General features: G+C 58.9%; 1 protein-coding gene across 2 annotated transcripts in view; it reads left to right on the forward strand.

Annotated features, from left to right (window-relative positions):
• Arid3b (AT-rich interaction domain 3B) overlaps positions 1-15,101 on the forward strand; it is a 40,495-nt gene extending 25,394 nt beyond the window's left edge. For both annotated transcript variants that reach the window (XM_048369488.1, XM_048369487.1), the window contains exons 5-9: positions 10,151-10,334; positions 11,224-11,480; positions 11,578-11,832; positions 13,581-13,679; positions 14,395-15,101. In XM_048369488.1, coding sequence (XP_048225445.1) covers positions 10,151-10,334; positions 11,224-11,480; positions 11,578-11,832; positions 13,581-13,679; positions 14,395-14,567 — 968 coding nt within the window. In that variant the 3' untranslated portion in view covers positions 14,568-15,101. The remainder of the gene's footprint in view (positions 1-10,150; positions 10,335-11,223; positions 11,481-11,577; positions 11,833-13,580; positions 13,680-14,394) is intronic.
• The last annotated feature ends 2,233 nt before the right edge of the window (positions 15,102-17,334 follow it).

Below are 17,334 nucleotides of genomic sequence, written 5' to 3' on the forward strand. Positions count from 1 at the left end.
GTCCACGGTGGGGCGGGCTGATCCTGTGTTCTTGGTGCACTCCTGTGCAAGGATGTTAGTAGCATCCTTGGCTTTTTCCACTGTCCATACTGGCATTCAGAAATACATATTGTAAATGGCCCCTAAAGGCCAAATTGCTGTCTGGGGGGAAATAAGAAACCAGCTCTTGTCCTGAGGGGGAGAGAAAAGTGAAAATCATTCTACCTCAGTTCAGCGTGAGCCTGTGTAGCAGGTTGTGTAGCAGCGGTCTCGAGGCTCCTTCACTGGGGCTTGGGACTGAGTTCCTGCGTGTCAGAGGCCTGGGATCGCCTTCCTGGAAGACTCTTACCTGCTAGTCGAAATTAGAGTGTGGTTCAGGCCAGCTGGGGGTAGATTGTACTTTTAATTATGGGATGCTGCTGTCTCTGCTCCTCACAGAATGATGAGGCCAAGGGCCCCCAGACAGGTGCAACTTACTTAGCATTCCCACAATAGTGTCTGGACCCCGGAGGCAGATTTGTGTTTATTTTTGTGCCGGTACTGGGAACTGAACTGAGGGCCTCGGCACTGTTCCTTAGCTTGTCCACTCCAGGCTGGCACCTTGACTTCTGGCTTTGGGGCGTAGATGAGAATGTCCTGGACCCAGGCTGGCTTGGGACTGCAATCCTCAGCTCTCAGCCTCCCGAGGAGCCAGGATTGCATGTGTGAGCTTCAGCCAGCGCACTGCTAAGACGGGCGCCCAGCTTGAGGAAAATCTTGTTACCAGAGACCAAGGAACAGCCTCGTAGGATTTGCAGGGTTCACAAGAGTCACTGCCATGCCGCCTCAGCTTGCGAGGCCTGGTGACGCCCGCCCGGCCCCGGGCTGTGACACGGAAGGCAGGAAGGCAGGAAGGCAGCACCCCGCGGGCTGCAGGCGACAGCGGCAAAACGGGGCCGTAACCGCAGCTCCGCGGGGCAGTAACCGCAGCTCCGCGCATGCCTCCGGCTTTTGTTAACACATTGGTGTGACTGGAACAGATGGGCCTCTCAGCCGCTGTCCCTGCTTTCCAGTCTTCCCTGGTGACCCTGCCCAGCCCACAGTGCCACCTGTCAGCAGAGAAGCCTGGGAGGAATGGAGGGGGCGGAGGCGCTGCCCATGTGGCCCGGCCTCCTGCCGCTGGGGGTCTCTGCGGAGGCCTGTGGTGTTAGACAGGCCACTCTGGACAATCTCAAGCAGATCCTCCCCTTCTGATAACTGCTCTTTCCTTGTCTGTAAAAAGAGAAGCTGGGGCTGGGAATGTGGTCGAGGACTCGCCTCACATACATGAAGCCTCACATACATGAAGGGTTCAATTCCTCAGCACCACAAATGTACAAAGTTCAAGTGGCAGAGCAAAAAGAAGCCAGGGACAGTGCTCAGGCCCTGAGTTCAAGCCCCAGAACTGGGGGGAGGGGGGAGAGAGAGAGAGAGAAGCTGGGCACCAGTGGCTCAGGCCTATGTATCCTCTACTCTGGAGGCTAAGATCTGAAGATCACGGTTCAAAGCCAGTGTAGTAAGGAAAGTCCTTGAGACTTTCATCTCCATTTAACTACCAAAAAGCTAGAAATGGATCTGTGACTCAAGTAGTAGCATGCTAAGTGAAAAAGCTAAGGGACATTGTGCCCGGCCCCCAGCTCAACCCCAGTAGCAGAAAAGAGAGAGTGAGAGAGAGAACCAGCCTGGAAGCTGCTGTGTTCTCTCTCACGTGCTCCTGACTGCTCCGCTCACATAATAGCCACCCTTCAGGAACAGGAAACAGAAGAAATGCTCCTCTACCAGTGCTCTGTCAAAATAATCATGTGGAAACGTACCCTAAGACTATGAGGTGAGCACTTTACCACTAGGCCATATTCCCTAAGACTCTAAAAGCAAGTATTTATTGTCTTTCTCTGCCGAGTAATGAATTTCCTCTTGTGCCGACTGAAGCCACATGGAGTCACATGGGGCTCCAGAGTCCCATTTTCCTCAGAACATGGCTCTGGGGGGGGGTCACTGGTAGATCCCAGAGTCCACTTTGTTTACCTTTCAATGCTGTTTATATATGCAGGGGTGTTTGAAACAATACCAAATAAAATTTTATCCCAATTTAACTCACTGTGGGTGGCTCTCCTAAGAGCTCATTCCTTCTTAGATTTCCCATTTAGTTTTCCAGTGCCCAAAGGGGACCAACTACTGTGTAAATCTGATCAGCACAGGCTATGTATAAACAATGGAGAAAACAAAGCATATCGCCTTGATATTTAGGAGGTGGGACAAAAGTGTAATCTCATTAGGATCAGGATAGTGATGATGGTGACTTGGTAGCTGTGTGCTTTTTGGGTGCCCTTCCTGGGGCTTGAAATCAGGGCCTCATGCTCTCACTTGGCCTCTTTGTTCAAGGCTGGTGCTTTGCCACTTGAGCCAAAGCTCCACTTGCAGCTTTTATGCTGGCTAGTTGGAGATAAGAGTCTCCTGGACTTTCCTACTCAGGCTGGCTTCAAAATGTGATTCTCTGTTCTCAGCCACCTGTGCAGTTAGGATGACAGGCAGTGAGCCATCAGCTACTTATGGTTATTTTTATCATTAACCCATACACTTTCCTGGATAGAGCAAAGGTTATCACTGGCCATGAAGAGTCAGCCCTGAGGTTAAGGGACTTCCTAAGACCAGAGATTGGACTTAGCCCGGGGTCTCCTGACTCCGGGCCTGCACTCTGACTTTGAAGAGTCCCTATGAAGCTCCATTGCTTCCTCTTGGGTGGTGCACAAAGCCCCTCCCCTCCTGTCCTGCCGCCCCGCCCCTCCCGCAGCTTCTGCTGAGCCTTGACGATCCAGTTAAACAGCATCAAACTGATGAACTCTGGGTAGATTTCTTGTCTGCAAGAGGAGTCCTCCCTTCCGAATGAGCCTTCTATCGCGTGAAAGGGGAGTTGCAGCAACTCATTGGGACAAGGAGGCTGCCACTTGTCCGGGCAGGGTGGCGAAAGAGACAAATCCAGAATTCCCACAGCAAGGCTATTTTCCTGCCTTTACCTTCACCTTGGACTTAGGAACTAGAGACAGGTTTTGTCGAGATGTGGATGGTAGCTCCCCCCTCCCCTTTCTGGTCAAGGCTGCGCATGACCTTGGATTTCCCCAGGGGGTGGTTGGGTCTGTTTTTGATGTGTATACACAAAGAATTTACTGTGGGAAAAGGGCTTGGCCTGCTCACAGTGCCTTTTGAGTGTTTTTCCTTCTGTTGTGTGCTTATCTGTCCATCTCAGGCAAGGAAGTGTTTGGGACTATGCTGCTTGCCTCTTGGAGTATGGAGGTGGGAGAGGTTTCTTCTATATTCTTTTAATCTTGCAGTAAATGGCCCAGGACCCTGGACACCCTTCTTGGTAGACTAAAATGTGTTGTATTTGCCAGATGAAGTAGACTTAGTGGCTTTATTTTCCAACTTTATCCACAAGCAAAAATCTAAAATGGTGTGTGTGTGTGTGTGTGTGACTTAGTGGCTTTATTTTCCAACTTTATCCACAAGCAAAAATCTAAAATGGGGTGTGTGTGTGTGTGCGCGGCGTGTGCGTGTGCGTGTGTGTGCGCGCGTGTGCGTGTGTGTGTGTGTGTGTGTGTGTTGGCCCTGGGGCTTGAACTCAGGGCCTGGATGCTGCCCCTGAACTTTTTGCTCAAGGTAGCATTCTATCACTTGAGCCACAGTTTTACTTCCAACTTTTTTGTTGCTCACTTGGAGATAGGAGTCTCACAGACTTCCCTGCCCAGGCTGGCTTCTTTGAAACTCCATCCTCAGATCTCAGCCTCCTGACTAGCTAGGATTATAGGCCTTCAGTGCCTTTTGTGCGTGTGTGTGTGTGTGCGTGTGTGTGTGCATGCACAAGCGCATGTGCCAGTGCTAACCCTGAGTTTCTTTTGCTCACGGCTCTACCATTTGACCCACAGCTCCACTTTCCTACCTGGGCTGGCTTCAGACCTTGATCTTCAGATCTCAGCCTCCTGATAGCTAGGATTACATTATTGGGCCACCAATGCCAGGTTTAACATGAAGATTTTAAGACCAGAGATTAGCTCTTGGTCTGAGGCAGAGCCTTTTCTCCAGGTGTCATCAGCTACTGCTAAGTCCATCTTTGGTAATCATTTAATGTCCTGCACATATTCAGTTATCCATAGTACTCCATTGGGAAGGAAGACGGGTTTTTGAAAGATACAGTTAACTTGAGAGACCCACTTGGTCTTCAGTTCAGCCTCTTCCCTTCCAAAACCTGGTGTTGGTTTCCCTAGCATGTGGGAAAAATGATTTGAGAATTTTACCTCTTCTCTTCTCCTTTTTTCCCTTCCTTCTTTTCTGTCCTTTCCTTTCCTTACCTTTCCCTTGCTTTCATCCAAGACGGACTCGAACCCAGTACCTGAAGCTTTCTCTCATGGGCTAGTAGCACTCCACAACCGAACCATGCCTCTATCCCCACATTTCGCCCCTTTCGTCCCAGTGCGAGCCAGTGTCCGGTAAACTCTGGGAGGGCCGAGCTAAGGCGGACTCAGGGAGCGTTTGGGACACTGTGGGCCAGAGTCCACTGGCAGGGGCGACTCCAGCAGAAGCTCAGTTACCCCCGCATGCCCACGCACTGCATGCTTCCTTGCCACGCTGCCCTCCCTCTCCTGTAGATGGCAATGGGTATGGCAAGTCCCCACTGGAGTACGAGAAAAAAGGATTACAACGGGCCATCTGTGGGCTCATGCCTATAATCCTATTCAGGAGGCCGAAGTCTGAGGATTGAGGTTTGAAGCCAGCCTGTGCAGGGAAGCTCATGAGACTCCTAACTCCAGTTAACCACTGGGGGGAAAAAGCCAGAAGATGGTGTGTAGCTCAAATCCTAGTACCAGCACCCAGAAAGATGATTAGTTTAGGGGCTGGGAAGGTGGCCTAGTGGCAAGAGTGCTCACCTCGTATACATGAAGCCCTGGGTTCGATTCCCCAGCACCACATATACCGAAAACGGCCAGAAGTGGCGCTGTGGCTCAAGTGGCAGAGTGCTAGCCTTGAGCAAAAAGAAGCCAGGGACGGTGCTCGGCTCTGAGTCCAAGGCCCAGGATTGGCAAGAAACAAAAAGGTGATTAGTTTAAAACAAGCCTTCTTGGGTGGTCGTAAAGAGTGTGGATGGAATAATAAATTGCAGCCTAGTCCTGTAGAGCAGTTCAAGAACAAACTGTTGCCAGGCACACCTGGGTCAACGTCAGGCAAAAGCCATCAAAAAAAGACTATCCAAGGCGCTGGGAGTGTGGCTTGAGCAGTAGAGCGCTCGCCTCGCGTGCAAGAAGCCCCGGGTTCCATTCCTCAGCGCCACGTAAACAGAAAAAGCCAGAAGAGGCGCTGGGGCTCAAGTGGCAGAGTGCTAGCTTTGAGTACGAAGAAGCCAGGGACAGTGCTCAGGCCCTGAGTCCAAGGCCCAGGACTGGGAAAAAAGAAAAAGATTGTACCAATATGAAGGAATACATGTGGGAATAAAGGTCACCTCCGGGGCTGGTGGACTAGGGGCAGGGGTAGGACTGAGCAGGACCCTGGCGGTGGGCGGGCGCGCGCAGAGCGCTCAGCTCAGTGGGCAGTGGGAGCAGATGCCTCCGCACGCCCGCCACGCCAGTGCGTCTGCCGTGCCCGTGTCTCCACCCTGCCTGCGGAGCGGGACGGCTGCAAACTGTGCTCAGACTGCAGGCCACTGCCACCCAGGTTCCCAGCGGGAGGCGTCTTCTGCGGAGGGGACTCTGGAGGCTGGCCGGGCGTTTCTCTTGTTCCTGGGGAGCAGGAGCAGAGCAGGGTGAGGATCCATGTGTGAGTAGCCAGCAGGCCTGCCCAGCACGTGCTGGACGCTTCCGTGATCCCGCTCGGCTGTCTCGACCGTGGGCTGTGGAAATGATTAATGACCTTTCCCACAGGCAGAAGAAAGGTGAGAGGATCCCCTAGGCAGGGCCAGGCCCTAGGTCCCGGGCCCTCACCCCTGACCGGTAGGCAGCTCCGCCGCCAGCCCCGGCCTGCTGGCGGCTGGTCTCCACTGCCGCGGAAGCAGCTTTTCCTTCAGCAACCCGGCATCTGCTCTCTCTGCTCTCTCTCCCCTTGTCCTCGCCCCCACCCTCGCTGTGTCTGTGTCGTCAGAGTTCAGCCGCCTCTGTCCGCCTCTGCTGTGGACCACGGGTGCCCGCGCCCTGTGGCATTCCCACCAACGAAGGTGAAAGCCTTGGGGTCCGCAGGCTTCCAGAGGCCCCTCCCTGGCGCTCGTAAAAAGCCTTTTACATCCCTCCCTGGGCTGCTGCAGGCTCCCTGGCTGGAATCTGATAAGGGGCCTCTTTGTTGCAACTGTCAGTCTCCTTTATTGAGGAGGGAACTGGAGACCAGTGGCATTTCTTGGGGTGCAGATAAGGCCCTGGATCCCTGTCAGAGAGCATGATTAATTACCCTCAGTCCTCGCTCGGGCTTTGATGGCAGTGATGGACAGTCTGCAGGCTTCCTCCTCGGGGCTCCCGCCCACGCACCGGCCGTGTTGGGGTGGAGAGCCATTGCCTGTTGGCCAGCAGCACCATAGCCCACCGAGAGCTCTCTTGAGTGGGCCATCTGCCGCTTCTGGTGCTCCGCAGGTCGCTCTCACACTGTCGACACAGGCTGGTCCCTGTCAGGAGGAAGCAGAAAGGCGTTGTCGCAGCCTTCTCCAGAAGGCTGGTGAGGAGCCCCTGTGGACTTGAACTTCAGAGGCCCCTTGGGAGAAGATCCAGCTCCTCAGAGTCGCCTGGCCACAGTGCTCCTCGCTCAGGCCGCTTTCTAGAACCAAGCCACCCTCTATCCGTTTATCTGCCTATTTATTTATACTTATTGGTGCTGGTCCTGGGGCTTCAGTTCAAGGCCTGGCCCCTCTGAGCTGCTTTTTGCTCAAAGCTAGTGCTCACTTGCAGCTTTTTGTGATCATTTCTCAACTAGAATGCATTGTCAGGAGGTGTACCGCCATTGAAACGATCCAGGAGAACACAGTGCAGTCGAAAAGCTGTTCCTATGTGGGGCTCCAAGGGGGTCTGAAGCTAGCCCTTCCAGCGCCCAGCCCCGGCTACTCCGGTGCACCACACCTGGCCGCCTCCAGCCCCAGCCCTGCTTCCTTCTCTGCGGTCTGCCGAGTGTTTCTTCACCTTTCCCAAGCCCCACACTGGCCAGAAGCAGTGAGCTTTCGTGCCTGGGAGGGGCTGGGCCTTCCGTTCAGGGCTATCCGCATGAGACCCTCAGACCAGCCTGGTCTCAGCAGCTCTCACAGAAGGGCGCGCACGCGTGTTTTGACTCCCTTAGCTTTTTCACTCAAGGCTGATGCGCTACCACTTGAGCAAGAACTTTACTCTTCGCTGGTTAATTGGAGTCTCATGGACTTTCCTGCCTGGGCTGGTTTTGAACTACAATCCTCGACCTCAGCCTCCTTCGTAGTGAGGATTACAGGTGTGAGGCACCAACACTGAGCCTTAGAGGTAGTACTGTGTGTGTGTGTGCATGCACGCATGCACGCTGGTCCTGGGCCTGAATTCAGAGCCTAGGCGCTGTCCCTGAGCTCTCTTGCTCAAGGCTGGCACTCTTGCCGTTCGAGCCAGAGCTCTACTTCTGGCTTTTTGGTGGTCCACTGGAGATAAGTCTCTTGGACTTTCCCGCTCAGGCTGCCATTGAGCCACAGTCCTCAGTGTATAGCCTCTCCAGTAGCTGGTATCACAGGCATGAACCACAGCTCTGGCTAGAAGCACTCGTTTGGTCAGCACAGTGTTGCTAGTACAGTTGTGGCAAAGAAAAGAACAGACAGCCTCTGCCTTCTCAGAGCTCACTGGCCTCCTGGAATTCCACACGGACAGGCGTGCGACAATTTGAAAATCGTTTGCCAAGTGTGTAGAAACTCTGAGAGGAAAGGAGTCCACGGGGCCTGGGCTAAGTAGGAAGTGTCCCAGGAGGAGAGGTCCTTGAAGGACAGCATGAGGGCGTGAGTGGAAGCCAGTCTCCGGGGCAGTCCTGACTGCGGCCCAGGTGACCAGAGCCAGGGCAGTGCTTTGGGTCTCCTGCAGTGTGGGAGTGTCGGCTGGAGGCGGGCGGATGAAGGCAGCGTGAGCAGTCACTGGTGTGGACACAGGCTGCTGTGGGCCTCTTAACGGGCAGCTGGCGAGGGCCTGGCCCTGGGCAGTGGCTGCGAGCCACAGAGGAAGATGCCCACGAGAGGCGAGGCCCCCAGGAAAATGGAGGAGGGAGGAGCCAGGGCTCACGTCCAACATCTGTGGCCCCAGTAGGGAAAAGGAGAGCGGAGTGGCGCAGAGGGAGCTGGTTAGGGACACAGCGAGGGCACTGAGCACAGTACGCTACCCGGTGGAGCCTGAGGGGTGCCCTGCAGATTCTCCAGGTGGCAGGTACGACCTCATCATGCATGCGCGGCCACCCTGTCCCGCCAGGGAGCAAGGGCCACTGTGCAGAACCGCACAGGAGGACGTGGGCCCAAATGTGAGCTCTGATAGTTTACATTTAGGGGTTCGTTTTGCTTTTGAGGCAGGGTCTCCCCGTGTAGCCCAGGCTGTCCTTGAGCTCAAGGCCTTGCTGCCTGAGCTCCCCAGGTGCTAATGTTACAGGCATTGACCACAACACTCAGCTTACGTTGGGACTTTAGGACTTGACGCCGTTTTTCCAGCCCTGTTGATTGCTGGCAATTTTGGAAATGGAGCCTAGTGATTTTTTTCTGCCTGAGCTGGCCCAGCTTACTTGGGAATTTTATAGTCAAACCGGATGGCCTTTGTATCCTTGACCCTCCAGAGACCAGCTGGTCAGGACAGGGGTCTTTGAAGTCAGCAGGAGCCCTCTTAGAAAAGAGGTGTTGGCCCTGCCACAGCAGTCCTGCTCCCGTCGCTGCTTCTCTAGAAATGTGGGGAGCCCTTTACACCATGCTCCGACTTGAATCACCCTGAAAAGTGGGTGAGCTCACACGTGAGCCCAGCTTGGGAAGATGAGGCCGAGGGGTGCAAGTTGGAGGCCAGCCTAGGCGACATAGCAAGACTGTCTCAGGAAAAAGCCAGCGACAAGGCTGATGTTGAGCTGAGAGCACTGGCATCACCGGGAGAGAAGCGGAAACCAGAGCTCAAGCTGGCCTAAACCCATCAGGCAGCTGAGAGTCCTCAGTGGGGTGGGGGCAGGGAGCGCAAGGGGGAGGGGGAGGGGGAGAGAGGATTGGCAGCCTGCGTACAGTAGGAGTTTCCATTAAAAGGCAACAAGTCTCCAGCCCTGCCCCGGACGGTGACCCTTCCCTGTGGAATTCTCCCCTCTGACCTCCAGATCATTAATCCTGAGGCTGCCAAATGACAGTCATCCATCACGCCTCCTGACGAGCCCTGCCCGCCCTCCCTGCCGTCCCCTGGTGCTCATTAGTAGCCCTTCCTGCCCGGTGCCAGGTTTCCTAATCAAGTCTCTGGCTCCTCTCACTTCCCCTGGGGCTGAGGGGCGGAAGCTACTCTGACCCTCCCTCTTTCAGAGGCCAGTGTGGGGGAGGGGACAGCGATTAGTGGGGAGAGAATTATTGAGTGGCTTTTCATCCCTCTGGGGACCCGCGTGTCCAGCAGCGCCTTTGACATGGCAAGGCACAGGGGAGGGAGAGCAAGAAGCCATCCCGCAGAAAGCAGGCCATACATGGAGGAGCACTCTGCCCACCGGCCCTAGGAGCTGGCCGCAGCCAGGAAGGGGGGGGAGGCGGGGGTGAGGGGTGCTCAGCAGGGCCTCCCCTTCTCCTCGGATGTCAGGGACCTGCAGAGGACCTAGCCACAAGCAGAGTCCACAGATGAGTTGCCAGCACCGCACATCAGGAAGTGACGTGGAATGACACTGCTGGCAAAGCCCACGTCACGGTGTGCCCTGGCGGCTCACACCTGGCGCCCCAGCCTGGGCAGGGGAATCTGTGAGGCGGCTCTCCAGTGAACCACCGGAAAACCGGAAGTGGATCTGTGGCTCGAAGTGGGAGAGCCATCCTTGGGCAGAAAAGCTCAGGGACAGTGCCCAGACCCCGCGTTCAAGCCCTAGAACCGGCGCGCGCGCGTACACACACACGCACGCACACGCACAGAAGCCAGCCTGGGCAGACGCCTTCTTTTTCATCCTGTTGATGACATGGCCCCCTGTCTCTCACCGGACACCCCAGGGACCCCCATCAACCGGATCCCCATCATGGCCAAGCAGATCCTGGACCTGTACACGCTCTACAAGCTGGTGACAGAGAAGGGGGGCCTGGTGGAGGTCATCAACAAGAAGATCTGGAGGGAGATCACCAAGGGCCTGAGCCTGCCCACCTCCATCACCAGCGCCGCCTTCACCCTCAGGACCCAGTGAGTGCCCGGGGGGGGGGGGGTGGCTGAGCGGGGTCCAGGGCCCTGGGACGCTGGAACACGGGGGCCATACGGAGGAGGCCCTCGGCTCTTCCGCTGCTGGTTTCAGACCCCACTCGTGGCACTGGTAGCTCACGCCTGTGATCCTGGCTCCTCGGGAGTCTGAGATCTAAGGAGAGCAGCTCAAAGGCCACCTGTGAGACCCTCGTTTCCAGTTAATTAGCAAAAATCCAGAAGTGGAGCCGAGGCCCAAGCGGTAGCACACCCGCCTGGCCAGGAGGCACCTGTCAGCTGACCCCCAGCTCCAGGGGTGGCCGCCCTATCTTATCACCGTTGCGGCAGGAGGAGGGTGTGGAAATAGTGAAGGCAAGCGTAACTCTGGAGAGCAGGGGCCGTAGGGGCATGTATTCTTTTGGAATGTTCTAGAAGTTGCTCTGTGGAAGCCAGGGGGGTGAACAACTGACCACTCAGGTAGAGTGCCGTGGCCTTGTTGGAAAGGACAAGGGTTGTACCTGTTGGGGCTGCCCTGCAGAAGTTGGGGGCCCAGCCGAGATGGACTGGCACGGTTCTTACAGGGGAGAACGGAAGTCAGCCCCAGAGACGGGCAGAGGCTTCGCCCCACGCCCGACGAGAGCAGCCCGGCCCGGCGGCCAGGTTGAGGAGCCAGGAAAACACGGGGGACACGGGTCCTCTTTCTCTAAGACCACTAAAACACGCAAAAACTGTGTAGCTCTGCGCGTGAGCCACGCTTCCCACCGGAGCCGTGGGAAGAGGTGGCCCAGGGCCCCGGGGGGCTGAGCCCCCAGTCGAGGGCACCAAGCCCCGCAGCGCCTCCCAGCCGCAGCTCCCCGGAAGCTGGAGACGCTTCCCCTGCCCTCCCCCCCTGCAGGTACATGAAGTACCTGTACGCCTACGAATGCGAGAAGAAAGCCCTGAGCTCCCCGGCCGAGCTCCAGGCCGCCATCGACGGCAACCGGCGGGAAGGCCGGCGGCCCAGCTACAGCGCCCCCCTCTTCGGCTACTCCTCCGCCGCCACCGCCGCCCCCAGCACCCCCGCCCTGCTCTCGCCACCCAAGATCCGTTTCCCCCTCCTGGGGCTGGGCTCCAGCAGCCCTCGGATGTCCCCAGCCTCCACTCTCAGGAAAGGTGCGTGCGGGGCTGGGAGGAAGGCCGGCCTGCCGGGGGCCGAGGAGGGGTTTCGGGTCAACCGTGTCTGTGGACTGGTCCAGCGCATGCTTCACAGGTGACGGCGTCCCGGCGACCCCCGTCCCCGTGCCAAATCGCCTGGCCGTCCCCGTGAGCATGACAGGACAGCAGGCTGGCTCCCGCACCGCCACACTGGAGCAGCTGCGGGAGCGGCTGGAGTCGGGGGAGCCCGCCGAGAAGAAGGCCTCCAGGCTGTCGGAGGAGGAGCAGCGGCTGGTCCAGCAGGCCTTCCAGCGCAACTTCCTCAGCGTGGCCCGGCAGCTCCCCATGAAAGTCAGGATCAACGGCAGGGGTGAGCCCCCGCCCCCGCCCCCGCGCCTCCCCCGGCCCCTGCCACCTGGGAGACTTCTGAGGGACCAGGAGTTGCCCCGGGAGCTGGAAGGAAAGCAGTCGTTAGAGAAGGGCCGAGAGAGTCGCCGGGTGTCCCTCCCTCCACCCGCCTTTGATCTGTCTAAATCACAGGGCAGGGCTTGCCTGCGCTCCGCACTCACTACCTTACCAGGGCCCCCCTGTTTGGGAGGAAGGCGTGACATCCTTGTCCTGCTGGAGGCTCCGCAGGGCTGGGGAAATGGCAGGCTGCCCGCGGCTCTCAGGAAGAAGAAGTAGGAAATAGGCTGGATGCCGGTGGCTCACGCCTGTCATCCCGGCTACTCAGGAGGCTGAGACCCGAGGATCTCGGTTCAGAGCCAGCCCGGGCAGGAAAGTCCGTGAGACTCTGATCTACAATTGACCACCAGAAAACTGGGGGTGTCACCCTGGCTCAAAGTGGTAGAGCGCCAGCCTCGAGCTGAGGAGTTCAGAGACGGCGCCAAGGCCCAGAGTTCAAGCCCCATGACCGACAAAAAGAAGAAAAGAAGCCAGAAGTGGAGCTGTAGCTCAAGTGGTAGCGTGCCATCCTTGAGTGAAAAAGATGAAAGGATAGTGCCTGGGCCCTGAGTTCAAGCCCCAGTGCCAACACACACACGCCCACACAACAAGTAGGAAGTAGAGGATTGCCAGTGTAAATGCCGGCAATTTCCCCTCATTTTCCACACCACACGCTCCATTTCCCTTGTCCTCCTCCCTCCCCTCATACAGCTTTTCTGTGCCATTTTGTTTTCTCTTTCTTGGTACTAGGGAGCAAACCCAGGATGGTGCACTAGCTGGAAATGCACTTGCCATGAGTGACATCCCAGTCTTTCTTTGCCATTCTCGCTCAGAGCAGATGTGTCCTAGAAGGGGGGGCAGGAGGGAGCGGAAGAGCAGAGATGCCCACTCTTTTTGGTGAAGGGCAGAAGGAAGTAGAGGGAGAGGAGGGGGTTGCCCCTTTCACGACCAGGTGCCCTGGTGTGTCAGGACAGGACGGGTTCTCTGTGCCATCTGCCCAGATGGCCCTGGGGGGCTGGGGGTTGGAGACATAGCCCCTCTTGGTGGAGGAGGAGGTGCTCGGAGCCCTGGGGGGGGGCTGGGGGCTGGAGACGGAGCCCCTCTTGGTGGAGGAGGGGGTGCTCGGAGCCCTGGGGGGGGAGGGGGCTGGAGACGGAGCCCCTCTTGGTGGAGGAGGGGGTGCTCGGAGCCCTGGGGGGGGGCTGGGGGCTGGAGACAGAGCCCCTCTTGGTGGAGGAGGGGGTGCTCGGAGCCCTGGGGGGGGAGGGGGCTGGAGACGGAGCCCCTCTTGGTGGAGGAGGAGGTGCTTGGAGCCCTGGGGGGGAGGGGGCTGGAGACGGAGCCCCTCTTGGTGGAGGAGGGGGTCCTCGGAGCCCAGGCTGGGTTTCTTGGGCCCGATGCACAGTGGGCTCTCAGAAGGATGAATGCCCGGCCACGCCAGCATGGCCCCCAAGCTGCCGTCCCTGTTCTGAGAGCAGTTGGGGGAGTGAGCTGCTGCCTTCTAGAGAAAGCCAGCAACAGGAAGTTGGCACGCTAGGCCCTCCTGGCAGGCCGTATGCTCAGGAGCTGGCAAGCAGCTGCTTTCCACGGGAGGCCTCCCTCCGGGGTGGCCAAGGCGGCAGCAGGGAGAGCGGCGAGAGCCTGAGCAGCCTGCTTTCCGCCCGTCCCCCGCAGAAGACAGGGCCGAGGCCTCCGCCGCAGCGCTCAGCCTGACCACAGGCAGCATCGGGAGCATCAACATGTCTGTGGACATCGACGGCACCACCTATGCAGGTAGGGGGACCCTGAGCCCCGGGGAGCCCGGGGGGGAGCAGCCGTCCCGGGACCTAGGGCCTTGTGTGGGAGCGTTGTGGCTTGAGACACGCGGAGGTGGGCCTGGGTCTGGCAGAGGGCTGAATCTCAGTGTCCTCTCGTCTTCTACCCAGGAGAAGGGAGGATGGTGGAGAGGATGAGGAATTTAAGGCTCCCCACGACCCTAAAGAGAAGTGAGCTAGGTGCCCATAATCCTAGCTACGCAGGATATTCAGGAGACCGAGATCTGAGGATCATGGTTCAGAGCCAGGCCAGGGAGGCAAGTCCATAAAACGCTTTATGTCCAATTAACCAGCCTCCCCCTCCCCAAGAAGGCCAAATGGGGAGCTGTGGCTCACGTGGTGGAGCACCAGCTTTGGGCCGAAAGGCTGTGAGTTCAAGCCCCAGGACTAGCACAAAAAGAGCGTGCCCAAGAGAGCCGGTTACCTGTTCCACCTGCCTTAACCCTGTTCAGCCCGGCGGCTGGAGGTCACTGTTGAGAGCTTGCTGTCCATCGCATCCTCTCCCTGCTGCTGCCGCTGGCGTAGCCCCCCCCCCCCGCCTCCTGAGGCCGGGGAGCTCCTGGTGTGTATTGTACAAGGTGCCCCGGGCCCCGCCTGGCACAAGGCAGCGTCAGGTGCCCAGGCTGAGACCCCGGCCTTGTTGAACCGCGCGGCACCTGTCCCTTCCCCTCCAGGCGTGCTGTTTGCCCAGAAACCTGTGGTGCACCTCATCGCGGGCGCTGCTCCCCAGAGCCTGGGCAGCAGCGCCAGCAGCAGCAGCAGCAGCGGCAGCTCCCACTGCTCTCCAAGTCCTACCTCATCCAGGGGCACCCCCAGCGCAGAGCCCTCCACCAGCTGGTCCCTCTGACGGGCCGCGCCCAGCGCCACCTCCGCCCCTGCCTAGAGGGGGGGAGCCCACGCACAGAATTTACCTCATCTCATGGAGCCACGGGAGAGTGGATTTGTCCAGGCTCCATTCAGGTCCTGCTGTACTCCGGGGACAGGGAGGGGCCGAAGGGGCGGGGCAGAGCAGCGTTGTCCAATCAGGGATTGCACTGGGGACTGGGCGGGGTCTGGGTGGTCCACCTTCCTCCCGGGCTTCCCCGCCACCTCCCACCCCAGCGCAGTGTATTGACAATCTGTAAGCCGACGCAGGGCTGGACGCCCTCTTGTTTCCCTTCCTCCTTAATTTATTTCCCTCTTCCGGCTCCTGCCCAGACCCCACGCCCACTGGGCTCTGCCTCCGCCCAGCCCCACGACTCGTAAACCCACGCGGGGCTGTAAGCGCCCAGAGCCCGTCTGCTGACGAGGGACGGGGCCCTGCCAGCCCTTCTTGCCTACTGTTTGATTGCTGGGGTGTGGGGCCCTCCTAGCCACGTCTTGAATCAGCACTCGAGGGCAGGTTCCGCCTCCCCCACACCTCAGGTCCCCCGGTGCCCTCCCTGGCCCTCCCTCCAGCCCCCAGTCCCCCCCCCCCAGTCAGGCTCACGGAAATACCTCAGATTGGTCATTGCTGACGCGCGGCCCGTCCGGCGGCCTCTGCGGCTCTGGAAAGCCTTTTTATAAGTGTTCTCGGTGACTTTTGTTTCTTTTATTTTTTTAATTGTTGTTATTGCTGTTGTTGTAGCACCAAAGAATTAAGAGCAGCTCGCTCACTGGGCGGGGTTCACAGCCAGGCTGCCTCGCCCCGCCGGCCGGCCGGGCCACTCAGGGATGGATGTGGTGGGGAGGGCAGGGTGGAGAGGGCCCCCTCCCCTCCCCAGCGCCCCCCCTCAGGACACTGGAGGGCCTGCACCCCGCCTGAGGCCACGCTCTCCTGTGTGGCCGAGAAAGCGTGGTGCGGAACCAGACTCAGCCTGCACCCACCTGTAGACCACCCCCCCATCCCCCCTCACCCCCCACCCCTGTCACTCCTGGTCGCAGTGGCCGAAGCCCCGGCCCAGCCCGTTTGGTCCCAGGTGGGACAAAGAAAAGGAAAGGGAAACCGCGCGCACAGACTTACCTCAGCTCTGGGAACGGCACCTCCGCCCGCCCGCCCGCCCGCCGTGGCCTCCCTCCCCGCCCCATCCCCGCCGCACACACTCCCTCCCGGGCCGGCATGGGCCAGAGAGCTGCAAGGAGCCCAGGGGACCCCCCCCCCCCCGGCCTGCCTGAGCCTCAGCCATTCCGCCAATGCCTTCCTCAGGGGTTGTCACGAAGGATGGTCTCTTCCCACCCAGAGGACACGGGACGGTGCACTGTGCTCCTCCCCCCCCCTCCCCCCCCGGGCAGCTTGCCCGCCTCTCCCTGGGTGCCCCTCGCTGCAGCCCCTCCAGGGCAGCGCGGCCCCTCCTCCCTCCCCCTCTTGTTTGTATTCTAACCAGGAAAAATGTGATAGCACATGGTAGCCTAGGCCGAGAATAAACAAATACCTCAGACATCCCCTCGCGGCAAGCGTCTCTATATGTTGTGATTTTCTATCTTACATGTTCTCGAATGTTTGTATTCGAATAAACCTCTACCTCTTCACACGAGCAGGCCTCTGATTGCTTTGAGCGACTTCCGCCGGCCAAGTCCTCCAGAGGGGGCGGGACCCTCGGGAGCCGCCCCCCTAAGGCCCCCGCCCGGCCGCTGTGGTGACTGGTGCTGTGGCACCGCCCGGCCACCCTACTGACTCCTCGTGGGGCCGCCGCTGCGTCCGGGCAGGCCAGGGACCCCGGGAGTGTCCCCTCGGCTGGGGGAGCCGGGGCCAGTCCCGCCGGGGACACAGGCGTGACCTCGTGGATGGGGGAGCCGGGGCTCGCAGGTGGAGGCTGGGCGGCTCCCCAGAGGTGCTGAGCGCGCCGAGAGCCTGTCCAGCAGCGGCACCGGTCCGTGTGGACACGCATGGACATCCAGGGCCTGCTAGGAGGGGCTGCGCCCAGCCCTAAGGTGGGGTGGGGCGGGCCGGCCACTGGGGCCAGGGTGGACCCTGAGCCATCAGGATGGTCCGAACCAGGACGGGCTTCCCCCAGGACATTACCAGTGGGTCGCAGGGACAGGCGACCAGGATGCTCTCAGGCCATAACCTAAAGACGCACGTGGGCCCAAGGCCTGTGGGCTGCAGGTAAGCTACCAGAGACCCCCCCAAAACGAGCGTGACGTTGGGACACCCTGAGCCCCTTCTCCTTCATCTTTAAAACCTTTGGAAAAAGCCAGGTGCCATTGGCTCGTGCCTGTCACCTTATTAGCTACTGAGGAGTCACAGCCAGCCCGGAGGGGACTCTTCCAACTAACCACCCAGAGGCCAGAGGTAGAGGGGCGTGGCTCACCCGACAGACCGCCCGCCTTGAGCTAGACAGGCAAGAGAGAAGACCCAGGCCCCGAGTTCAAGCACCAGTGCGGACACACGTCTTTGGAAAGAAATGGAACACAAAAAGAACCCACTGGCCATGCGTCCTGACTGCAGCTCCTGACTTCCTTGGGGCTTGGGGAGGGCTGAGAGCTGAGCAGCAGTAGGTCTGGGGACGTTTCAAATGCTTCTCGTAGTGGCTGCAGGACTAGGTCAGCTGAGTAAGGGTCCCTGGCTCCAGGCTGTGACTTCCCAGGACTTGGGGCCACACCTCCTAGCTCCCAGCCTGCCCAGTGCTCCTTCCCAGTGCTCCTCTCCGCACTCA

Source organism: Perognathus longimembris, chromosome 20, assembly GCF_023159225.1.
Source record: "Perognathus longimembris pacificus isolate PPM17 chromosome 20, ASM2315922v1, whole genome shotgun sequence".
Taxonomy (NCBI): Eukaryota; Metazoa; Chordata; class Mammalia; order Rodentia; family Heteromyidae; genus Perognathus; species Perognathus longimembris.